Source organism: Lacerta agilis, chromosome 3 (genome assembly GCF_009819535.1).
Source record: "Lacerta agilis isolate rLacAgi1 chromosome 3, rLacAgi1.pri, whole genome shotgun sequence".
In the NCBI taxonomy this organism is placed as follows: Eukaryota; Metazoa; Chordata; class Lepidosauria; order Squamata; family Lacertidae; genus Lacerta; species Lacerta agilis.
In genome coordinates, this window is record NC_046314.1 from 80622799 (window position 1) to 80646450 (window position 23652).

The window sequence follows — 23652 nt, forward strand, 5'->3', positions numbered from 1 at the left end:
AATGTACTAACTTGTGCTCAATTCAACTCCAGTTAAGGTCAGTTGAGGTGGGTCCACTCCTGTGTGTTACTGGTTGGATCCCTGATGGCTGGATTAGTTGCTTGAGCTATCGGACTGTACCATCTGAACTGAAGGGGAAATTGGGACTCATCTTACTTCTGCTCTCAGGAGAGCAGCCTTGGATACCTTTGGTCCAAATGTGTGGCGTGCCTGGCATTTGCCTGTTCCTGCCAGTCTACACAACAGAGGTAGCTCACATCAGTGTGTATGTGGTGCTGTTCTGGAAGGAAAGGTTGACTAGGATGCTTTCTTCCTGGTTGAGTGTGCTCTCTCCAAGTACAGATGATTTAATACCTTTATAATTGAAGATCTTGCCTGTGATTGAATGCCCATATTTTGGCGTGTTGTTCTTTGAACTGTGGGGGAAAGAGTTTCATGGAAACTGCTTTTCAATGGGTGCTTCCCATATTCCCAGCTGCGAGCTACAATACTTTGCCTGGTGTGTGAAAAACCGCTGCTTAGAAAAGTCCTTGTGGTCAGAGGTTTCCTTGATCTGCAAAAGCACTACCAATTATTTTCTTCCAATCTCTTTGACCTCCCTGGACACATCCCATTCCCAAAGGGTATTTTAAAAGTGCACATAATGGATTGTTAATAGCATAAGGTTAGAAGAGCTCACCCGTTCCCATTGGCAGGAGCTTATGGTGGTGGATCGCAACAGAGACCGCAAGTAATACTTTCTTTTAGAGCCATCTAATGTTCACATTGCAATTTGTGAGCTTTTGAGCTTTAATGGTAGGGGTGGCGCTGTGGTCTAAACCACAGAGCCTAGGGCTTGCCGATCAGAAGGTTAGTGGTTCGAATCCCCGCGACGGGGTGAGCTCCCGTTGCTCAGTCCCAGCTCCTGACCACCTAGCAGTTCGTAAGCACATCAAAGTGCAAGTAGATAAATAGGTACCGCTCCGGCGGGAAGGTAAATGACATTTTCGTGCGCTGCTCTGGTCTGCCAGAAGTGGCTTAGTCATGCTGGCCACATGACCCAGAAGCTGTACGCCGGCTCCCTCGGCCAGTAAAGTGAGATGAGTGCCACAACCCCAGAGTCGTCCGTGACTGGACCTAATGGTCAGGGGTCCCTTTACCTTTACTTTTATGTGAGGATATGAAGACTTGCTACACAGCCATTACTCAATATAGTGCAAGCTGCACTTTTATTCTAAAGCTCTGTCATGTTCTTCGTCCAGAGCTGTGTGCGGGATGCTCCTAAGATAACACCTGATGGAGTGGTCTGGAATTGTAAGGGTTGTAGACAAGACTTTTAGGGTTGAAAAGCCAGGTTTGTCTTCTGCAGTGCAACCTCGACTCGTTCTGGCTTGTCCCTTGTAAGAACATAATAAGTCTTTCTGGATCAAGGCCCATCTAGTCCGACATCCTGTTCTCGCAGTGGCCAGCCCGTCGCCTGTGGGAAGCCTGCAAGCAGGACTGGCACGCGGCAGCACTCTCGGCATTTGTGAGTCCCAGAAAACGGCGGTCAGAGTCATATGATCTTGTTCAATGGAGGCAGAACGTATCCATTGCGGTTAGTAGCCACTCATAAGTAGAATGTGGTACCCGTTTGTACTCTAGCCTCCTCCCCACTCTACTTTTTTGTGGTGATTGACAGTGGAAGGAGCCGATGGAGCTGCACACTATTTTAAGCAGGCTTATAAATAAAAGAGAGGCGAAGGATTCATCTAATAAAAAAATATAAGTTTGCGAGAATCCCTGTGACAACACTACCGTTCTCTGGCTAGAGCTAAAGCTCCCTCTCCTGGACAGATTTGCTTCACTGCAGTCATTTAACAAGGCACAAACTGTTGGCGTAGTGCTGGACTATATATTAAATTCAGTTGTGTGTTTCATTCCCCTGACTTTTTGTCTCTTCTCCACAGAAAAGTAACTTTGGAAACCATCATCAGGACCATGGAACTTCCTCCCCAGCCCCCTCCCCGTAGGAAAGCAACATTTCCCCTGCCATTTGTCTACCCTGGGAAGAGTTAAAAGCTTGTATTCCACTCCCAACAACAGCCTCAAAGTCTGTGTTTCATTGAATAAATAGAAAAGCCAGGGGAAAGTAGCATACAACTGCATGGCATTTGTTAACTGTCCCAACATTTACTTAGCTTGTCAAAGTTTTTAATAGAGTCTCTCTACATTGGTTCTAGGAAACAAAATAATGTACAAAATAATGAAGGTTCACTCTCTTTAGATTTGTAGAAATAACTTTGCTACAGTACAGGATACTTACTGCTGAAGGCAGGAATAACAACCAAAATAATGCTTAGGGGTTGGATTTTCAACCTCAGTCCTTTAAAGTATCCGTTAAGTTGCTTCATCTCGTTTTCCAGTGGTATGAGAATTGTTAGGCATGCTCAGCCGTAACATTTGTATTATGAAATTAGTATTGGAAAGGTGAGGAAATTGAGCTTCTACTCTCTGAACTGGCCATAATTAAAGCTCTCAGAAAAACAACAGCAAAAACTGCTCCATGCTTCTTTGGAAACCTGATTATCTAAATCTTCAGCTTCCTGTTGTAACCTGTTTTTTTCTCCGCAGCTGTGCAGCAACATAATGAATCTGCTTGTGTTTTGGTGGCAGCTGAGTGGTATTGGGAACAGTGATTGTGTGTTGTTGATAAATTTTATAAAAGGCTTAGGATAGAAGGTGGTGAACAAATGGAAGACAATAATCCTCAGTTCATGGAATAATTGATGAGTTTGTTTAAGAATGGAAGTGCATGTATGTGTGTTTTGAACAGAAGAGAAAAGTGGGCAGTTTGGGGAATGTGGTTTGTTTTTTTCTAGTTTCTTCCTCCATTCGTTTTAATGCCAAGTTTTCCTAGCCAAATATTCCGAAGGCTCCATTAATTTTCTAAAAAAATAGTTATCAGACAATGTTGAGCGAACAAGGCCTGTGAGTTGACTGAACTAAATCCAATTTGTAGTTAAAATTCCATTGGTGTTTTGGCATAAATATGAGAACTAATTTTGTAGAAATTATGATGTTTTTAATTAACATGGGTAAGCTGTGACTATGCTAGTGAACTAGAAGGGGAAAAGCTGTGGGAGATTGGCTACTTCACGTGATCCCTGATAGCATGACTTAGAAGCATTGTACGATACGACTAAACCAGAAAATAACGCAACTTAAAAGTGTTGAGGTTTCCCATGAATGTGGCTTCCTTATAAGCAATAGAGACCAAGTTTTTTAAAAAAAACCAAGCTACTTTTTCTTTTTACCATTATGAAGCTAACTGTAAACTGTCCATTGATGTCACTTGACTGTGGCTTTAAAGTTTAAAAACCCGTTTCTGCCAGGAAGCTGCTATTCTCCAGTTACTCTAGTTGTCCTTAGATAAGATTACTTCTCAAAACCGGGTGGAATACCGAATTGCAGATTGTATTGGCTTGCTGCTCACTGAGCTGTTAACAGCATCCAAGCCTCTCTGTGGCCGAGTGAGGGACACCCCACACAGAAAATCTCTCCTCTGTTTCACATCAAATTAGGTTGGGCCGTTGTGACTGAGGTGGAATAATGAATGTATCTGCATAATTCGTGGCAATCTTCTACTTCAGAATAAATGCCTATTCAATAAGTACACCAAGCAGTTGAATATTCCTGTCCTTTTTTTTTTTTTAGGGGGATAGTTTTAAAGGCCTTTCCAGTATGCTGTGAAATTGTGGCTTGATTCTCATAGAAAACCTAGTTAGAATACTCTGCGTTCTTGCCTGTACTGTGGTTTTCTTTGTGTGTTCCTGTGTTTCAAGCCGATTGGTAACTCTCACAAAGTTCCCTTTCTCCGGTTTCAGGAGCCGTTGCCCAGATGCTGTTGGATGCGGTGCGGATACCGCAGACTCAGAGCCGGGAGGACGAACATGTTTGGACAGGACATCACTTTGGGTCTGTAAGTCCCTTATTCTATCAGAGGCCTATTTGTGGAATGTCTGCAAGGGGTTGTGCAGTGGTACCCTGGGTATTTTGTGATGTGTGATGGGCAGGAGGAAGGGAGCTGAGCAGGGGACGTGTATATTATACTCTAGAACCCAGCAGGACATAGGAGAAGCACGTGGGAATCAATGCATGTTCTACTCTAGCAGACAATGTCTCTTGTAGATGAGGCAAGCTAGCCAAGGATGACAAAATGCCGTTCACATGTACCGGGCTCTTGGTTGGATATTATCCTCGGTTTTAAAAATGCACAGGAAATAAAAGGGCTTTTGCCTGGTATCAGAACAACACAAGAGTCTCTCTAGGGAAAAAGGTTTCAAAACCAGGCTGCTATAACCAAAATGGCTCTCTCTGTGGTGCTCACCTACCTAATTTCAGAAGACAGGAGCATCCAATTATGAACATCTAACAAAGATTTTAACACATGGACATATATGGGGGGGACTATCCTTGAGGTGGCTGGACCATAAGGCATCAAAGGCTTGAAAGATAAGTGCACACAATGTAAAATTGTGTTCAGAAATGGGCCTATAGTGAGTAAAACCATTTTTAAAAAATGAGCATGAATTTGCCTCTAAAGCTGGTCCTTTTTAGCAACCTAGTGGTTTATTTTTAATTAACTGGTGTTTCCATGAAGTCTCAGAAGGCACTTTGGGTGCTATTCAACTAAGTTTTATTCACAGTACACCCATTGAAATGAATAGGCCTAGCTTAGCCATGTTCATTAATTTCAATGAGTTTGCTCTGAGTAGAACTTAGTAGAATGCCCTCCCCCATTCTGTTAGGGTTGGAACTTTGTTTTGTTGGCCCTCATCCAGTCCGTCACTGATCTCAGACCCCAATTCAGAATCTCTACTGCCTTTCCTGAACCAGTCGAAAAGGAGAAATCAAGCAATATGCCACCATATTGGCAGCACCACACTCCATCTCCAGATGACCTGTGCTTTCATCTAAATGTTGAAGAGCATGGTGGTAAGATATCATTCCAACAATGGGACTAAGCAATAGTCCTCCAGGACCACCTTCTGTAATCTGACCCTCCAAATAGGAACAGGACCAAGAACAAGGAAGTGTCCCCATCATTCAGTTGACATGCCTGTCTATAAGGATACCACAACAGATGGCTTTGAAAATCACTGAGATATTCAGGAAAATTTCAGAGTTGCATTACTTGTTTTTTTCTCATCAGGGCCATCCATCTGGGTGATCAAGGCAGTTTCTTAGCTATAAGTGGGGCTGAAATCGATCTATCTAGTAAGTCCCATCCAAAAGAGCCTGGAGTTGTGCAGCAATCAGCGGGTTGAGCACTTTGCCCGGGAAAGGGATGCATGTGACTTCCTGATATTTGTTGCAATCCTTGGGGTTTAGGGAAGGCTTCTTTAAGCTTTACAACCACCTGATTCAATATCCAACAGAACCTCTGAACTTGTAGGTAAACTCCTCTCTGCTAGCTTTTATAAGCCATAAGGGGGAAGATTGAGTACACAGATGATAGTTGATACCCCAGCAGGTGCCTTACTTGCATTCACAGGCCAGTTATTGAAATATCTTAACGAGAAAGGACCAGACCGCATGCTGGGCATGTTCATTGATTGAACTGCAACACTGGTGATGTTTAAGTGGGAGGCATGCAAGCAACCTTCTTGCCAAGGTGCATAGCAACCTGGTCCATGTTTTGAATACTATCTGGAGAAGCTCCACTGCCCTCACTCCACCACAGAGTAGACTTGTGAGCTCTTGATGTATTTTATGATCACTGCAAGTTTTTCAGTGCCATCTCCCTAGCCGCTTCACTGTCCCAACTGCCTGGTAAATCCAGGTACTGAGTGGGACCTATTTAGCTTGCCACATGCATAGGAGTAATTGTGTCGATTATCTGAGCCACATCTGCATTCCACAGAGCGACTAAGGTTTCAACAGGTGCTCCAGCCGTGCCACTAGGAAGCCCCCAAAGGATTCTCTTAGTCTCCATGGGCAGACCATCCCAATAGGCCCACCATCCTTGTGGAGGGAAAAGCCTGAACCCAACAGAAAGTTACCTGACCCTGACAATTGTTCTTGTGCTTGCCTTCCCAGACAATACAGTAGACCATTTCTTTTCTGCTGCTTTACATTGTTTGTAACTTGTTTTACTGTGTAAACTTTTGGGTTGCATTTTGTACTTTTTAATTAGCAACAAACCACCATGTTTATTTATATGTCCTCTGTATAGTTGTGCATGTGTGTACAGATACATGTATAATATATTTTATGCATTTGAAAAACTAGGATCTTGCAGCTTTTAAAATAAAAAAGCGAGATTCTCAGGCTGCTGAATTTTGCACCTGATGAAAATAATTGTCATGTTTCTGTGTTTGCGTGGAATTGGAGAATATGCTGAGCCCTCTTGGAAAGCCTCTCCCCACCCCCACAAGTCTATTCACAGGAACCATGCTGCGTTCCTGTATTGTTGGACTTGGAGAAGTGTAGATTTAGTTATTGCTCTGTGGCCTTGGAACAGAATAGCTATGCTATTGTGAGATTGTTTGTTCTGTGCTAGTTGAGGCCCGAAGAAAACACTGTAGTAAGGAAAGGGGCCAACAAGCTTGTTGGGGCAGGGCCAATCCTAGGGCATCTCAAAGACTTGTTTCAGCAGCTCTCTTGCCCAGCACAGGCCCTCCTGGCTTCCTGTTCCACTAACTTTGTTTATGGCTCTGACTTAGGGTGTGGAGTTTTTGTACACATAACGTAACCCCAACTCCAAGGTTGGGTGTCCTTGATAGAGGAAAGTAGCTGGCATTCAGCAATGCAACCCCACCAGATGGTGTGAGTGCTTGAGTGGAAATAGCTGGCCAGAATCCTATTCTCCGACCTGTTGTTACACCCCACTGTTCATAGTGCCCTGACCTTGTGGGGCATCTGGTTGCATATATTCCCTACCTGTACATTTTAGGCTCCTTTTGCTATGAGAGCTAGGCATGGGAGAGATGATCTGTGGTAAAGAAGGTGAGGAACATTCTCTTAAGAGGGCCAGCAAATAGTTGGTACAGATTTCAAAAGCATCCCCCCCCCCCAATACATCTTACAGTTCCTTTCAGAAATAGTGGATTGTGTAGTCTGTTTCATGAGAATCTGCTGCCCACCTTCATTTTGACTCCTGGGCCTTTTATAAATCAGTACTTGAACTCCTGTTTTCTGATGGATCAGTGCAGCAGCAAATAGTTGTAAAATCAAAATAAAGTCGTACCTCAGTTCTCGAACGGAATCCGTTCCGGAAGTCTGTTTGACTTCCAAAACATTTGGAAACCAAGGCATGGCTTCCAATTGGCTGCAGGAAGCTCCAAAAATAGTTCACAAACCGGAACACTCACTTCCGGGTTTGCGACATTCGGGAGCCAAAGTGTTCGAGGACTAAGCTGTTTGAAAACTAAGGTATAACTGTACTCAGTATTACCCTTTGGTGTACGTGGGGAAATGTGCTCTACCAGAATGTTTTGTTGACAGTTTTGAGCTTTAGGTATTTGCAGCTATTCCCCCCACCCCCACCTGACCTGTGATCCTACAGATTGGGCGTATTTTGGGTGGGGACTGACATAAGTGTTTATTCCTTGAGCTGGAAAAGAGAGGAGGAGCTGAGCTCCATAGTAAACCGTCTTTGTTTTGCTCACTTTTTAGGTTGTTGGGTTGAGTGCCTTCTTCATGAGGCTTCAAATCTGAATCCAGGCTGGTAAGTTCTTCAGCACATCTGTTATAGGCTTAGCTGTGGGGATTGCACTGCTCCACATTTGACCTTCCTTCAGTGAGAGTCGGCCAAAGAGGCCTTACCCAATCCCCTTTATGAACGAGATGTACATAACAAGCCGTCATATATCTGGTCACGACTTACCCACCTAGTCCAGTTTAGCCTATTTGTTGAGGCTCCCCAGGGTCTCACTTGGAGGCCTTTCGTGTCATCTGCTCTCTGATCCATTTACCTGGAGATGATTCAGCCTGGGACCTTCTGCATGCAAAAGCATAGCTACTACTGAACTATGGTTCTTCCTACAATGAGAAATGTGGAGCGCTGAGGAAGCCCTTCTCAAGACTGACCCCAGATTATTATAGAATGTTATTTCCAGGAGGGCTCTTAAATGGCCACCCTTGTTGGTTGTTTTTTTAATAAAGAAAACTGTAAGTCATTTCTGTTTAACCTGGTTTTCAAGAATATTCTAGGACATGTTAAATTTGCAACCGGTTATCTTTGCTCATTTTTGTGCTTGCTTTTATGATTTAATTAATGGATAGTTTTTACAACCTTCTTTGATTAGCAGGGTAGCATGTTTTAATTCAGTTGGTTCAGTACTGGGGAGGAGGTAGCAAAAGGCACACACTTTCACCCATGAGTCATCAGGTTACTAGAGGCCTCACAGAACCTTTGACTGCTGCTGTCTGGAAGATGATGTGCCTGCAAAATATTGTCATTGGTATTGTAGGTGCCCTTCATTTACCTCCAGCTGTACAGATATGTTTTGACTTGTGTGTAATGGAATGTTGGAGGGAACCATGGGAGTAATGGGACAGTTCCAGGCAGTTTAAGCACAAAGGTACTGTGCCTTCTTTACCCAAATTGTTATTGACTTGATAAGAACCCAGTGGCTTTACAGAGCAAAATGCCACAGAGAACCTGTGTTTGTTTCTTTGTCTTCGTTTACCTCTTGCTCTGCTCTAAGCAGGCATTACAATAGGCTGACTCTTGAGGGCTGCAAAACCTATGACAGAGGTCAGCAACCTCCGGCCTGTGGGCCGGATGCGGCCCACGAAGGCCGTTTTACCGGCCCACGAGTCGCCCGCCAACTGAGCCGCCCACTCGACAAGCACAGCGCAGCGTGGGGACTTGCTGAGCGGTGCCAGAATTTGCGTCTGTGCATGTCCGTGGCGCTGGACACGCGCAGCGAGATGCCATAAATCGCGTCTGCGCATGTCCAGATGCCGAAAATCGCATCTGCGCAGATGTGATTTCTGGCGTCACGGACATGCGCAGACGTGATTTCCAGCATCGCGCTGAGCGTGTCCGGTGTCATGCACATGTGCAGACACGATTTCTGGTATCGCTCTGTGCATGTCCGGCCTACGGACGCTCTCCGTGGGCTTGATCTGGCCCATGGCCAGATAACCTTGCCGACGCCTGACCTATGATGTTGGGTTTTTTTTATTGCACATTGGCTGAAGGAAATGCATTCCTTGTGGAGGAGGAGGAAATGGACAAGAAACCACTTGCTTGACATGAAGGTGCCTTCAGCAAAGCATTCCCTGGCCATGTCTGTGCTTCCTGCTCCTTTAGCAGGCCTCACCTTTTCTGCCCTGACTGACCTTTGTTGTGAGCATGTGCTTCTTGTCACTTTCCTGCAATGCCAAGCCTGCTGTTTCCCCCTTGATATATGTCAGTAGTAGAAGTACTTGATGCTGTTACATCATTCTAGCGTAGTACTTAGAAACGGAAGCAAGCCAAGAACTGTGCCGAATCCAGCACAGGCAAGTTCTGCATGCAGTCCTTGTCTGTAGACAAGGGCGTTCTAGTTGATGAGATTTCACAGAGCAACGTTCCCTGTATCCTTTTAGCTACCTCGGAAAATGCTGTTTGTGGGCCACATGGTTTGTGAACTTTGCAGGGGTTGTGAGGACGGAAAGGCCCGAGGAAGGCAGTTTGATTCCAGCTCCCTTGTATACCATAGAAGGATTTCATGGCCAAGCTTCTGTCAAGCCTGGCTGCCTGATTTCTGGAAGGGTTTTGGACACTTGACTTGTATTTGTTGACAAGGGTCTTGGCTGGCAGCAGCATGATCGCTGCCCTTGGCTACTTATTTTTTTACCTACACAGCAGAAGGCAGAGGCCTCTTGTCTGTGCTTTCAGGAACATTTGCATCAGTCCTGACCCCCCCCCCCCAATTATAAATTGCATGCTGCCTCTGGCGAATGCTGTCCTGGAACCTGACACAGGTAGGTGCTGTTCATGGCTCATATCTTTTACAGAATGTAGGCCTGTGTTGTTAAGCCCTGGTGCAGCAGTATAGCTCAGCAGCTTTTAGCAGGGTTCCTTCTAGCCTAGAAGTGCCTCCAAGCTTTGCCCTTAGAGAGAGTGGCAGCGAAAGTGCCTCTCTCTGCCATTTTATCCCTGACACACTTGGGAGTAATTTGGCTTTAACTAAAACAAGCACATAATTCCTCCAGCCTGTCGGCATGCTTAATGCCTGGCGTTCTCTCCCATGTAGTCCCTCTTGGCAGCGACAGCACAAGATCAATAGCTCCTGCCTGGCCTGTCACTACCGCCTGCAAGGTTTTCAGTTTCCATATCGGAAACGGCCTTTCCTAAAGAGCCCAATCAATATGCCGCTCTGAGGCCTGTTCTCGTTTGCTATATATAATCTGGACACACACTGTATGTTAGTGTGTGTATGTGCATAACACACACTGAGAGAGAGAGGATGAGCCAATCCTCTGCTCTTGCTGGCTGGGAGGACGCAGCTGTGCTTTTTCTTCTTCCCTCCTTTTTTACTACAGCTGCTTTCCAAGGCTCTGGCCTGCCTCTTTCCTCTGTTCTCTGGATGTTTGGCTGCTGTGGGACACAGGATATCTGACTGCTTTCTTGGGAACGTATCTGGGCTTTATGGGGCATATGTGACTCTCTCTCTCCTCTGCAATTTCTGCTCTCGGCAGGTGACCTATTGTGCAAGTCAAGCGAGGGGACAATGACGAGCACGGCACCTTCCAAGAAGCCTTACCGCAAGGCTCCCCCGCAGCACCGCGAGATCCGGCACGAGCTGCCCATCCTGCGCGACGACCAAGATGGTGTGATTTTGGCGGAGCAGAGTCAGGTAACTGAAAGCCGGGCAGCTAAGGGCCTGGTCCCACTTCGTCAGCCGAAGGGGTTTAGTTACCCCAAGGCAGGCCAGCTCAAACAGCAGGTGGATGGGTATGAGGTTTGCAACGTTAACTTTTCTTCCTGGTCTCTGGAGTCGAGCAGCGACAAGGAGCTAGCAGGGTGCCGAGCAGAGCTGAACCTGAAGAGCCGGACTCTGTCGCCTGTGCTGCTTCACAACGGGAAAACGGGAAGGCGGAGTGTGAGGCACTGTCGGCACCCTAGCCGCGGGCGGCTCAGTAAGTTCATGAGTCGAAGTGTAGAGACAGTAGTGGTTTCTGGGGACGAAGGCCGGAGGCCGACTTGCTCCTTCAAGAGTAGAAGCCTGGAACGCTCCCTCATGTTCAAAGAGCCCGCTGAGATCTTAGCACCTAGGAAGTTCCATGTCCCATCAACCCACCTGCCCCTCAAGGGCATCTTGAAGCAGACAGACATGCTGGAAGTGCGGCCTGAGAGCCTGCGCAAATCTCGCTCGGTGGAGACCCTGGCCCGTGGCCGCCGCTCGCGGAAGTACAGCGACCCTCAGCTGTGCCTCAGCAGGCAGGACAAGCGCGGATCCGAGCACAACAGTGGGAGCTGCTCCGACTCTGTCAGGCGGAAAGAGAAGATCACGGAGGAGAAGATCCAGTTCTCCAAGTTCCTGGACGAGATCACCCACCGGGTGCTGAGCCCTGTCCACTTGCACTCCTTGGGGGAGGGCAGAGCAGGAGAAGGGAGCCAGGACTCCCCCAGTTCTCCCAGGTGCTCCACACCAGAAGGGCAGAAGGAGAGCCAGCCTGAAGGCACCAGGCGGACCGCTGAGAAAAGCCCTCGGCTCACTAGGAGGAAGGCAGAGCGGAGGCGCGAGGGTCTCGATGTGGTACCTTGCCGTAAGAAGCTGCCAGAGGAGATGGAGAGGGCTTCCAGGCTAAGGAGGAAGCCCGTCTTGGTGAGGACGGACAGCAAGGAGAAGTTCCTCTCCATGGAGAAGCGGGTGGTGGATCTGTGTCAGTATCAGCTGCAGCACCTGGCAGAGCTGGGCTTGGCAAGGGTGTCTTGTGAGCAGCAGCACCTGCCTCCGTGGAAGACGCTGGGTCAGGAGGGAGGGAGGGACGAAGGGCGAGACCAGAGTGAATACCCACCGCGGCTCGTGTGGCTACAGCCCCTGGGTTGCAGAACTAGCCCGAGGCCAGTGCTGGAGCCGAGCTACTCAGGAAAAGGGTCCTTCTCCCCTCCCTCACGTTGGAGCCAGGAGGAGGGCAGTGCCTCACCCAGAGCCTCCCCTTCCTTCAGCTTAGCACTAAACAAGGTAGGTACTTAGTGAAGAGGGAGTGAGGGACAGATGTTTGTCTTCCAAGTTTTGTCTGTCGTAACTTAGAGCACCGAGATGGCAGATCTCCTTAAGTTTCCGTGAGATTTGACCAAAGGGGTTTTATCCCCAAATATTACCCACCCAACATGTTTCTTATTAGCTCATTCCCCACTTGTGTCGATCCTTAAAATCGGAAACTGAGCCCACGTGCTTGAATACCGAATACGTCACGCTTTCTGAGAAGCCCATTGATTTTTCTTCCTTCCTTATGGCATCCAGGTTGCCCTGTGTATGCTTCTTTGGGGATGCTTACCTGTCGAGTGCCAGTATATGTGTTTGTGGCAGCTTACCTGTTTTGCTAAACTGCCTGGTAAATTCCTCAGGCACCTTTGTATGAGTCGTAGTTCTGGAGCAACACTGCCACTCACTTCCATCCATCACGGAAAGAGGTTCTTAAGCTGAGTGTACCCTAATGAAAATGTGTTTTGTCTTTGCCCAGATCTCTCTCCTGCCCTCTTTTATCAGACATTATATGCTGGGAGATTGCCAGTTGCCCCATACTGTGTAATCTGATAGGGCAAATCTTGCTAGAGTCAGTAAGTTCAGAACCACTGTCATATGCTGGCATGGTTGGGCACCAGCCAAGGTCCTTTGCCCTAGCAAGGGGCCCACCATTGAAAGCCCCCTGGACCCAGAGGCCCAGTGAGCAAGCAAACAGTAGCATCAACCAGGACAAACACTGTCTGGTAGATGAGCAGGTGCTAGCAACAAAAATAAAATGAATGGAAGCAAGCAGTTTCAGTTTGCTGAGGGTGTCTTGCCCAAGGGTCCTCACCAAAATCTGAAATTGGCAGTATGTGTCAGTCAATATTGTTTAGGGATATTAAGTCCATATGGTGTAGTGTTTGATTAGGTCTGGGAAGACCGGAGTTCAAATTCCTACAGAGGCACGAAGCTCACAGAATGACCTTTGACTCCTAACACTCTCTAGGCCTAACCTACCTGAAAGGCATTTTTCTGAGGATGAATTGGGGGCTGGGGGAGACGCCCTGCATGCTCCCCTGAGCTCCTTGGAGGAACAGCTGGTGGGGAGGGGGCCAGGAAATGTAAGAAATAATTAAAAATAATACAATGGCATGTAACTCAAAGTGTCTTCCTATACAATGGGGATTGTTTTAAGATTGTTGGTAGCGGTCTCATTTGTGTGGTACTTTACTTACGTGTATGGTGGCCTGAGCAATATAGAGTACAGGACAGTATACGGTATTTGCTGGCCTGTGGGCATCCTAAATGCCGTGTGGATACTCATGGGCAATAAAAGAGAAAAAAACAAGTGGCTGGGAGTAACTCCCTCGGTCTGTTCATTAACGAAGGATCATATTCACCACAGAGCAGGTCTTCGGTTTGCATAGTGAACACTGTAATGCTGTCAATTTAAAGCTATCTAGTGACTGAGGTAATTTAGGCTGGTATAGTGCAGGATTGAAACTTAACCGCCATGAGACCTCCGGGTATAGGGTGGCATATAAATTCAATAAATAATAAATAAATAAAATTAATCCCAGCTGGGTGTGGTTGGCCAGAGCTCTTTGTATTAGAATTGGAGGGTGTTGTGGGTTATTTCCATCTGGCACTTGTATAGTTCAGTTTGCCACTCTGAAAACTTGCCCATATTTTTCAGTGAGATTCTTGCTTCTGTTTTCTTTTTTTTTTTTTTTTGCACAGGAGCCCTTGACGGATGCAGAAAGGATGAGGTAAGTATCCTCGTCGCTTTCATTATGCAAATCTTTATTTTCCAGGCTACTACATTTATGTTCATTCTCTGAACTTATGTGACGGCTTTCCCTTCCTTTAAGGCTCTACACCAGGGCTGGGGCCTTTTGAATTTGATGGGCCAGATCTTCATCTTCCCCCAGCCTGATGGGCCAAGCTTGGTAGGTGGGTGGAACCACCTAACTGTCAATCATCTGGTGTCATAGTGACACCAGGTGATTGATAGGGGGTGGTCCTGCCCACCTGTCAAAGCTGGCCCTTGTGGTGGGAGAGATACTGTCCAAGTGGGATTAAACACATATCAGCTAAAATTTAAACCTGCATTCTACAGCCATGTTTCTACCCACCCTACCTGCCATCACGTATTATGTCACGTTTGGAGAAGGTGGGTTTGGTTTCAGGACCAGAAGGTGTTACCTGGCAGGTCAGGTTTACCCTGGCCTTTGGCACCTGAGATACTCAGGACCCACCCTATTATTGTGACTGAAATTTGTTTTAATGGTTTTTAATACTGAAATTCAAATTTTTGCAACCCGCCCTGGTAATAAATTTGATGATGGTGATAATTTGCAGACCAGAGGTTCTCTCCTCCTGCTCTGTGCCCATCAGGAAGCGTTATTTCACAAGCTTGATGGTGCAGTGGCTGAAACGACGGTCCCAGAACTGATATAGCTGCCTCAGGCATAGATGCCAAAGCTAGTGTAGGTGGAGACCCAGCTGTACAAGCACAAACAAAGGGTCCAAACTTTACATTAGGTTTTCAGCTTGCTGTTCCAGCAGGAAGAGTGGATAGGCAACCATTCATTCCAACAGCAGGCATCTATTTTAATTTCTTGAAAACACGTTTTAAGCGCTATTATTTGAATGTGATCTGCTGCGCTTGGGATATGTCCTTTGTGCAGTCTCTCTCACTATGAAAGTCGGATGTGTAAAAATATCTGCAGGAGGCAGCATTTTTGGGGGACTTCTCTTAAATCAGTGAAGAACAAACCCAATACAGTAGTAGCAGAACTGTTGGGAGACTTTGTGCATGCAAGCAGCTGTACGGATAGGGCAGCAGAACACTTCTGTGCCAGTGAGCCGTTATGCAAACATAGGCTGTATCTTCCTCCATAGACTGATTCCACTCACTTGCTTGGAAACTGGGTCACTTTTCCTCTGTGAGGGTGGAGATGGGCCGATGTCGACTGACTTGCCTCCCTGCATCCTTGCTAGATGTTTCATGGCAGCACGTAAATTATTGAGTGAGTCTCATCTTCCAGTGGAGGACACCTAAACGGCACAACCCCATCTGGCTACTGTGTTTAGTACAGATACTGTAAACTGAGACACTGCTGGCATGGATGAGTGGCAGGCTACTGAGAATAAGTCTCTCTATCTCTGCTCTGGTGGCAATATGATCAACTGACATGACCTTTTCCTATCTACAGCAGATTCCCATATGTGCTCAGGCCTCTGCTCAAAGCGGCTTGCTACTCATAAACAGAATTTAGTGGCGCAAGATCCAGAAAAGGCTTCCCTAGAACACCCTTGCTATTCCTGACCACCAGAATGCACCTTATTACACATCTTTCCCAATCTCTGCTGATCCTCTTCTTCCTGGTGTGCAGATATGCCTCCAGAGTTCTCCTCCTGGAACTCGAAGGCACTGGCAGGAATCCAGTAGAGCTTAGGACAGGCATAGGCAACCTTCGGCCCTCCAGATGTATTGAACTACAATTCCCATCATCCCTAACCACTGGTCATGTTAGCTAGGGATCATGGGAGTTGTAGGCCAAAACATCTGGAGGGCCGAAGGTTGCCTATGCCTGGCTTAGGAGGATACCTGAAAACCTTTTTTTCTGTAGTAAAATGTACTGTAATTCCTTGTTGTACACAAAAACTTAAGAGTAAATAAACTGGTTTTTTTGTTTTTTTTGCTCATTCATGCATTTGAAGTTGCTCTGGGTCTAGTGCTGAGCATGCCTCAGCTCTATGAAATGGAGGTTTGCAAATGGGGTTTTTAAATTATTATTATTATTAGGTTGGAAACCTGGGCTTTATTTCCTCTCTTGTGGTGAATGGTTGCTGGGGGCAGGGAAGATCTGTAAACTCAGCCCGAGATTTTTTCACAATGCAGTCATTTTCTCCAGATGTCTTTTCATGTCCTGTGTGCCGCTTTGCACTTGAAGAGAAAAAGGAAAGGGTTGGCAAAACTGTCTGAGGGCGTCTTGCTGCAGCCCTCTTTCAAAAGTGAGGCTGTAAGTGTTGTACAATCATACCATGGAATGGAATCCGTTCCGGAAGTCCGTTCGACTTCCAAAACGTTCAGAAACCAAAGCGCAGCTTCTGATTGACTGCAGGAAGCTCCTGCAGCCAATCAAAAGCCACGGAAGCCCCGTCAGGTTCCAAAAGAACTTTGAAAACCGGAACACTCATTTCCAGGGTTCGATCGTTTGGGAGCCGATTTGTTTGGGAGCCAAGGTGTTCGACATCCCAGGTACAACTGTATGGAAGACTGCAGCACTTGGAGTTTTTATTCAGGATGTTGTTGCTTTGTTTGCATTAGGTTGTTGCAGCATGAGAATGAGGAGCTGCGTCGGCGTCTGGCTTATGTCACCAACAAAATGGAGGCAATGGAAAGGGAGTTGGAGTCTGGGCAAGACTATCTGGAGATGGAGCTGGGCCAGAATCGTGAGGAGCTAGAAAAATTCAAGGACAAGTTCCGTAGGTATGTCAACTTTAAGAAGTTCTGGGGTGCTGTAAGAGAAGGGAACCAGCTGGATAGAAGGAAACATTGCTTCCTAACAATCTGAGATGTATGTCCTATACTTGGAATTGCTATTTGCAGATTTTTTTTGGGAAGCAATAAATGTGTCATTACACAATATATTTTGTCCCCTCCCTCCCCGCTGACAGTCATATGAATCATTCTGTGCATGGGAAATGGTTTAGTGTTAAGTGGGTCCTTGGGATGGGGGCCATGAGTGGGGTGGAAACATTATTTTAAAAGCCAAAATTTGTCCGTCAGCATTTGTCATGCTATGACTTGCTGGCTTAGTGTTCCCTGGGACTGATAAGTTAATATCTTTATGACTACCACATGGCACAATCTGAGAGGTGAAACAGGTATGATGAAGATTATTAGGCCTTGCCTCATCTTTGCTAAAAACTAAAAGCAGCTGAGTATGGCAAAGGGATTTGGCTTCACCCTGCCTCAAGGGAAGGATGCTGCATTTAATCCTGGTGGGGTAGAGGGAAGGCAGGCACAATTGTCAGAAGATGCATTCATTAATCCTCCCCCATGGTATCTGTTTTAGCTGCATCATTTTGTTTCAGTGAGCAAAACTACTAGAATTTGTTGAGGCATTGAGGTGATGACCTATAGATAGAAGTTTGGAGGATTCTTCCCCTGTCCCCAGCAACCTTGGAGGTTTACTACAGGGAACTGGACCTGAGACTTAGGTTCATACCATGTTCAGCTCCTGATTTCTTGAGTGCAGAGAGCATAGACAAGTTGACTGTCTTCAGCTTAGAAATAAGGATAATGGTGACAAGTTCATTGTGAATATGGATGCAGTAATTATTGTAAAGGTCTTCATAGATAGAAAAGAAGATGGGAAATGCAGAAAGGGTGATGGGATTGACACTTGTTGGCAAAGCTTTCCCTCCCATTAGATAAAACTAGGTCCTCTGCAAGTTGGTAAGACTTGTTTTTCTTCCATCTCTTCTATCCATGAACATATCGCCCCTCCCTCAACTTAAACTTCTTGGGCTTGCTACAAGGAAAGGTCAACTGCTCATCTGTGGACTGGAAGGTGTGAAACTATGACTTGGAGCCATGGTACACGGCTTCTTGAAATATCTCTACCTCGCCTAAGTTCTGAATTGCAGGGTGTCTGATGTCACTTCAGTAACCTGAGCGATCTTGTGTCTGTAGGTTGCAGAACAGTTACACAGCCTCACAGAGAACCAATCAGGATTTGGAGGAGAAGCTGCACACCCTGGTAATTGACCTGCTGAGTCTATAAGTGGGAAGAGCTGGTGGGCCACACTCTTGTCTAATGGCTTGACTCCCATTGCAGTGTAGTAACACCAGGATGTAAGTCAGGATTCGAGGCAGAATCTCAGCATGAAGTTGCCCAGAGGGAGCTTTGCATTCTAGATCGTCTGTGTTGCCTGCACCAGAGTTTGGGTTCTTCTGCAATGTAGCTACTTGTAGTTTTTGTCTCACATCAGCTTTTTTAAAACAAAAAAACAAAAACCCAGAGTGCTGGAAATTTGATGTGCTGCTTTTTGTAGGATCCGGGTGGGGAAAGCTCATCATGGGGTTGTGGGAGTGGAGCCAACATTTGTGTATTGTGTGCATTCATAACACTCATGGCTGTTTCTTTTCTTTCCTCTTTCTCTCTCTGTCTCTCTCCTTTTCTTTCCAATGCTGCTGCTGCTGGCAAATGCTGGGTGCACTCACCTCTCAGGCCTCGCTCAGTCAAAGCTGGATTTTTGCAGTTGCGTCTTTTCGTTTGTGTGTTGTTGTTTTTCTATCTCCTCTGCACATGCCTCAGCCTGTCCAGTTTCATTGTTGGTCACACATTATTCAGCCCTACTTCTGTCCTAGATGGGGTCCCAGCAGCTTGGGTTTTGCAGGGGAAAGGTTATCCTTGGAAATCCGACCAGTTCTGGCCCGCATGTTCTAGCATGGGCTGCTCCGTCTTACTTTCAGTTATTGTCTAGCTTGGGAAAGAAATGCCCTCTGCTTAGAGAAACCTGGAACTCATGGGACCCTCTCTAGACTAGTGCTCCTCTCTAGTCATCTGGATGCAGCTCCAACGATTAGTATGTTGGCCACCAGCTTGTATTATAAGGCACTTCATGTCACTTGGGATCTCTGTGGATTGTGAACGGATTCCTGCAGAACTTCAGACATTTTTCAAAAAGACGTGCCCTATTAATATTTAAGCCACTGAAATTGGACGTGGTAGTTCAGCCATCTCTGCCCTGTGGCATTCCCCTATTCATCTCTGTTGAATTTCAGAGAAGCAGAAAAACTCTTCCCTGACTTCTTGAATATGTCTCTTTAATTATAGCTATTAGGGACCAAGTTAACAAGCCCCACAGAGGTGTGCACACTCAGGGCCATTCATTTCAGTACAAATTCAATCAGCATCCCAGATCATTTTTATAGACTGCCTGCATCCTGCTGAGCTCATTTGTGTCCTCCATTTTTCTTGTAGAAAGGCAAGTGTGGAGGAAGTTCATCTGTTATCTGAGCCTAGTGAAATTTGGCCTTAGGATTCTTTTGTGTTGGTGCCCGAGCCATCGCATGAAGGATCTGGGGGAAGGCAGAGGGCTGGGACCATGATTCTTGGAGCAAGGGGTCTCCAGTTCCATTCATTTTAAATCCAGTTTCTGTAACAGGGTTGGGGGGCAGGAGACTTGGATCCAGACAAAGTTAATTGGACTTTGTGCCCATTGAAATCAATGGGACAGGTTAGCCATGACTTAAATCCCATTGATTTCAGGGGAGTCCAAGTTCAACTAACTTTGTCTGGATCCTACCTTTTTTGCAGTGTACTCTACAACTCTCTGACTGCACCACACTGAATGCGAAATAAGCACCCGGAGAATCTCAGCTTTCTTGTTACTACTTAAGGCTGCAGTTTTATGCACACTTCATTTGATGTAAGCCCAGTTGGAGACAGTGATAACTTACTTCTGAGCAAACATGCATGGTATTTGACTGCATGTCTGCGAAGAAGATAGGTTTCAAAATGAGCAAGAAAATGCCTATTGAATTTCCAGAACTGGATTTCCCCTTCAAAGAGCTCTTCCCTTCCCTGTGACTGGAAGTAACAGAATAATTTTTGCAAAATAAGATTCCCCCCCCCCATTTGCTTCTCTTCCATAACATACACAATTTCCAGTATTCTTTCTTGCTTCTGAAGTTTTATTCTTTTTTTTAGGGGGGGGGACACAAAACCTTGCATGTACAGAGCCCTGTATCTGTATACTCTGCTTAAAATTCTCACGTCTTGATCAAGTTTCCAAATTTGGCAATTCTGCAGAATCTCTCCCACTCTTTTTTGGTGGGGAGGATAGGAACTGCAAAGAGTTAAAAAAAAACCCTGGTGAAATTAGGGGAGCAGGAATCGAAGCTTATGATGCAAGCACTGAGTGAATTTGTGCTGCTCTTGTATACACTAGAAAACCTGCCATGATTCTTTTTTTTTTTTTAAGTATGTAACTCTGGCCACATGCCTCCAAGGTGCCCCCCCTCCAGCTGTGTGGACTAGAAGCATGTTCTTTGGTAAAATGAAAACTGAGATTTTATTGGAATTTGCAGGAGGTGCATAGTTTGTTTTACAGCCATATTTTACCATCAATGAGGTGCAAGCAGATTGCTGGATCCCTGCCTATAGGGTCAGAAGCGTGATTATGTATTGCCATTATCCTTTGTAGGATAAAGTGCTAGTAATTGCTGTGCTGAGGGAGAGAAAGTTTGCTTAGGTGACCACATTACACAATGGGAGCTGGGCTGTGTACTCTTCCAGTTGTTACGGTTTCCATCCATCCCTTGGATAAAGAGGTCCCACACTAGCGGTTGTTGTTTTGTAACTGACTACCCAAGTGACGGATGTGCTACAGGTATGCTAAGGATATCTCCCAACAGGCTTCACACAACTAGGGAGCATCTTCAAAGCCCAATGTCACAATATTCCCTGTTGGCATGTCCAAACCCTGACTGCTTAAGGGACAGTGTTCACCCTCTGCATGATCTGCTTGCCAAATAGCTATGAAGAGCAGCTGCACCGGTGAAGGTTCCAAGTGCAGATTGCTTTCATAACTAGTAAATGTGTTTTAAGTCCTCCAAGCAAAAGGATGCAGAATGACTGATTCCATGTGCTGTTTGAGCCCCATCTCCCTCCCTTGCTTAAGGGCAAAAGGGGGGCTCTGAGTTTATTGGCTTTTAGTTTGGTTGGGCTTTTTTCTTTGAAGGAATTGGGCAGGGAGGAAGTCCAGCTGCTGCTGACAAATGGGACTCACCCCCTATATATCCCTGTACTCCAGATTAAAAAAGCCGAAATGGATCGCAAGACTCTTGATTGGGAGATTGTGGAGCTCACTAATAAACTATTGGATGCCAAAACAACCATCAATAAACTGGAAGAGCTTAATGTAAGTACTCCTTTCCCCAGATTATGAATTCACTGCAAGGAAAGGGAATGAACTAAGAGGTTTCATTTTCCCTGAACTGTTGGTGTTGGAACTTTTGCTGACTATGTAGGTCAGAGCTTTCCAAACTTCATGTTGGTGACACACTTTTTAGACATGCATCATTTTGCGACACGCTAATTCAGTTTTGCATCATTTTGCGACACAGCAATTCACTTTTATTAGCATACCAGGGGTTAAACCCTTTCCAGCCCTGGGAGGAGCGCGGAGAGTGTTTGTGTGACACACCTACACACTGCAGCTGCCACTAATGTGTTGTGACACACTGTTTGGAAAGCCCTGATGTAGGTTACCTTATGCTGGGTGGGAAGAACTGTTTCCTTAGCACACCTACTGTCTAGGAATGTTATCTTTAACAATAAATGGGCATCTCTTTCTCCTTCATGCATTTTGGTGCAATGGTAGTGAGATTATCCCACATTTTTGGGGCATCTCAATACTGAAAATCCTGTGTTTTATTTTAAGAAATTCGAGGGATGAACAGCAAAGAGGCATCTTCAGTAGAATTAAATGCTCAGGCTGCTTGACTTAAGAAAGCAAGATCTGTGTGTTACTACTCTTACTGACCAGTTCATGAGCCATTTTAATCCAGAACATTTGGATTGGAATAATACTCAGATGAGCTTAAATCTTGTTTAAACTCAGATACTCTGGTTGTGGATGGAGGTGAAATATAGCATAAAAGCAGGGTGTGTGTGTTGAAATTCAGTAAGTCTGTAAAACTTAGCAGACATACAGGATAGATTTGGGAGGGTGCTCTGCTTCAAATCTTACAGCATTTTCTTCTGTCCAGATGAATGTGAGTTAGAACCTAGCTCATTTTACAGGGCTGGCAGAGAGGATTATTATTGCTATTGCTATATTATTATTATTATTATTATTATTATTATTATTATTATTATTATTATATTTTATGTGATGTAATCAGAACCATTACTACTGCTAGCCTAAGTGAGCTGGCTTTCTTTAAACTGGCAGATTCTGAAGTACCATTAAAGCTCTCCGGTATCATCACCATGGAGCAACTTTTTTGGGCTCTTTTTCCTTTTTTGCCTCAGGCCCCAAAATGTCTTGGGGCATCTCTGAATGTGATTTGACAATCCCTGCATGTTGTCTTGACAGGAGCGATATCGGCAGGACTGTAACCTGGCAGTGCAGCTCCTGAAGTGCAACAAGTCTCACTTTCGGAATCACAAGTTTGCCGATGTGAGTGGAAATCTTGAAGGGGTGGTGGTTGGAGGGACCTTGCTCTATCTAGGCTTCTTTCTCATCCAGTACATAGAAAGTGTAGGAGGAACTGCTTTCCCTCATTCTGCAGGGACTCCCATGGGGGACAACAAAGGACAATGAATGCCTTGCCATCTTGTCTTCTCATTGTTCCTCAGCTGCGTTTCTGTAGGTGGGAAGGAGGATAGCTAGCAACCCTTGGGTGGTTTCTAGCCTTCAGAAAGACAGGTCTCTTAAGGCGGTTGTGATGTAGTGCCCAGTCCCATCTTTAGGGCCGCTTGGCATGTCAGTTTATCATCTCACAGCTATCCCAGAGTTCAGCACATCTTATGATGGGCACATACTTGTACAGATTTATACCCATGTGTGCTTTGCATGCATTATATGCTCAAAACAGGCTCCTGGACACCAGTAGCAGTCAGGCAAAGAAGGCGGGAGGAGGTTTACATTGCTCAAGGAGTAACCTTGTGCTGAAAGAGCATTCATTTTAGTGCTATGTTGAATACAACCTCCTCTACCTTAACTGGATTTATGTCCTACCAAGTCTGTGCCTCTTCTCATTGCAAAGCCTCAGTATAGGTAGGCAACATGTTAAATGCCAGAAACTGTAATGCAAGAAACTGGAAAACACTGAGGCTTGGACTTCAGCAAAAAAGAGAAAAAGTAATGTTCTTGCCCTTTAAGCATAGCACTCTTATGGTCCTATAAAGGATTGCACCTGCTTGGTCCATATTACTGGTTGTGATGGGACACAGAAAAAGAGGTGCTTTGCTAAGGACTATGGGGTTGCTCAAGCCTCTTGAGGACTGGAATGTGTATACACCTGACAATGCATGCATTCATGAAGCAAGACTGAGGTCTTTGCCTGAACTTAGCATGGAAATGTAGAAGGCTGTGTAGCTAAGCCCCTCTTTCTAGTTCCTTGCTGTCAATCCATGGGGCAGAGGTATATCTAAGGTCCTGTGGAGTATACGCCTAAGCCCAGGGCACTGTCCTGCAACTGCTCAACCTTGGGAGGAGTGGGATGCTGCTCCTCTACATTAACAACACTGTTCTGATGCAGTTGGACCACCTCCATGTTCCTTGATGCAACGGGCTTGAGGTGGTTTCAGGAGCAGTGGGAGTGTCAGGCTGCTTCAGTCTCCGGAGCTGGCAAGTGCCAGGATGGCAATTGATTCTTAGTCTGGGGCAGGCTGCCAAGGCAGTGCCCTATAATTACTACATGCTTCCTGGGAGCCTCAGATTCTAGTAGTGGGGGCTGGTCACTCAATTCAGCGCAGCCACCAGCTAA

General features: G+C 45.8%; 1 protein-coding gene across 4 annotated transcripts in view; it reads left to right on the forward strand.

Annotated features, from left to right (window-relative positions):
• TJAP1 (tight junction associated protein 1) overlaps positions 1-23652 on the forward strand; it is a 41977-nt gene that overhangs the window by 13950 nt on the left and 4375 nt on the right. For 2 of the 4 annotated variants that reach the window (XM_033144515.1, XM_033144517.1), the window contains exons 2-9: positions 3846-3936; positions 7639-7690; positions 10657-10814; positions 13875-13903; positions 16471-16632; positions 17842-17908; positions 20970-21077; positions 22257-22340. In XM_033144515.1, coding sequence (XP_033000406.1) covers positions 10689-10814; positions 13875-13903; positions 16471-16632; positions 17842-17908; positions 20970-21077; positions 22257-22340 — 576 coding nt within the window. In that variant the 5' untranslated portion in view covers positions 3846-3936; positions 7639-7690; positions 10657-10688. Of the gene's footprint in view, positions 1-3845; positions 3941-7638; positions 7691-9359; positions 9475-10656; positions 10815-13874; positions 13904-16470; positions 16633-17841; positions 17909-20969; positions 21078-22256; positions 22341-23652 lie in introns of those variants that run through there. The other 2 variants (XM_033144516.1, XM_033144519.1) reach the window with 2 other exon arrangements.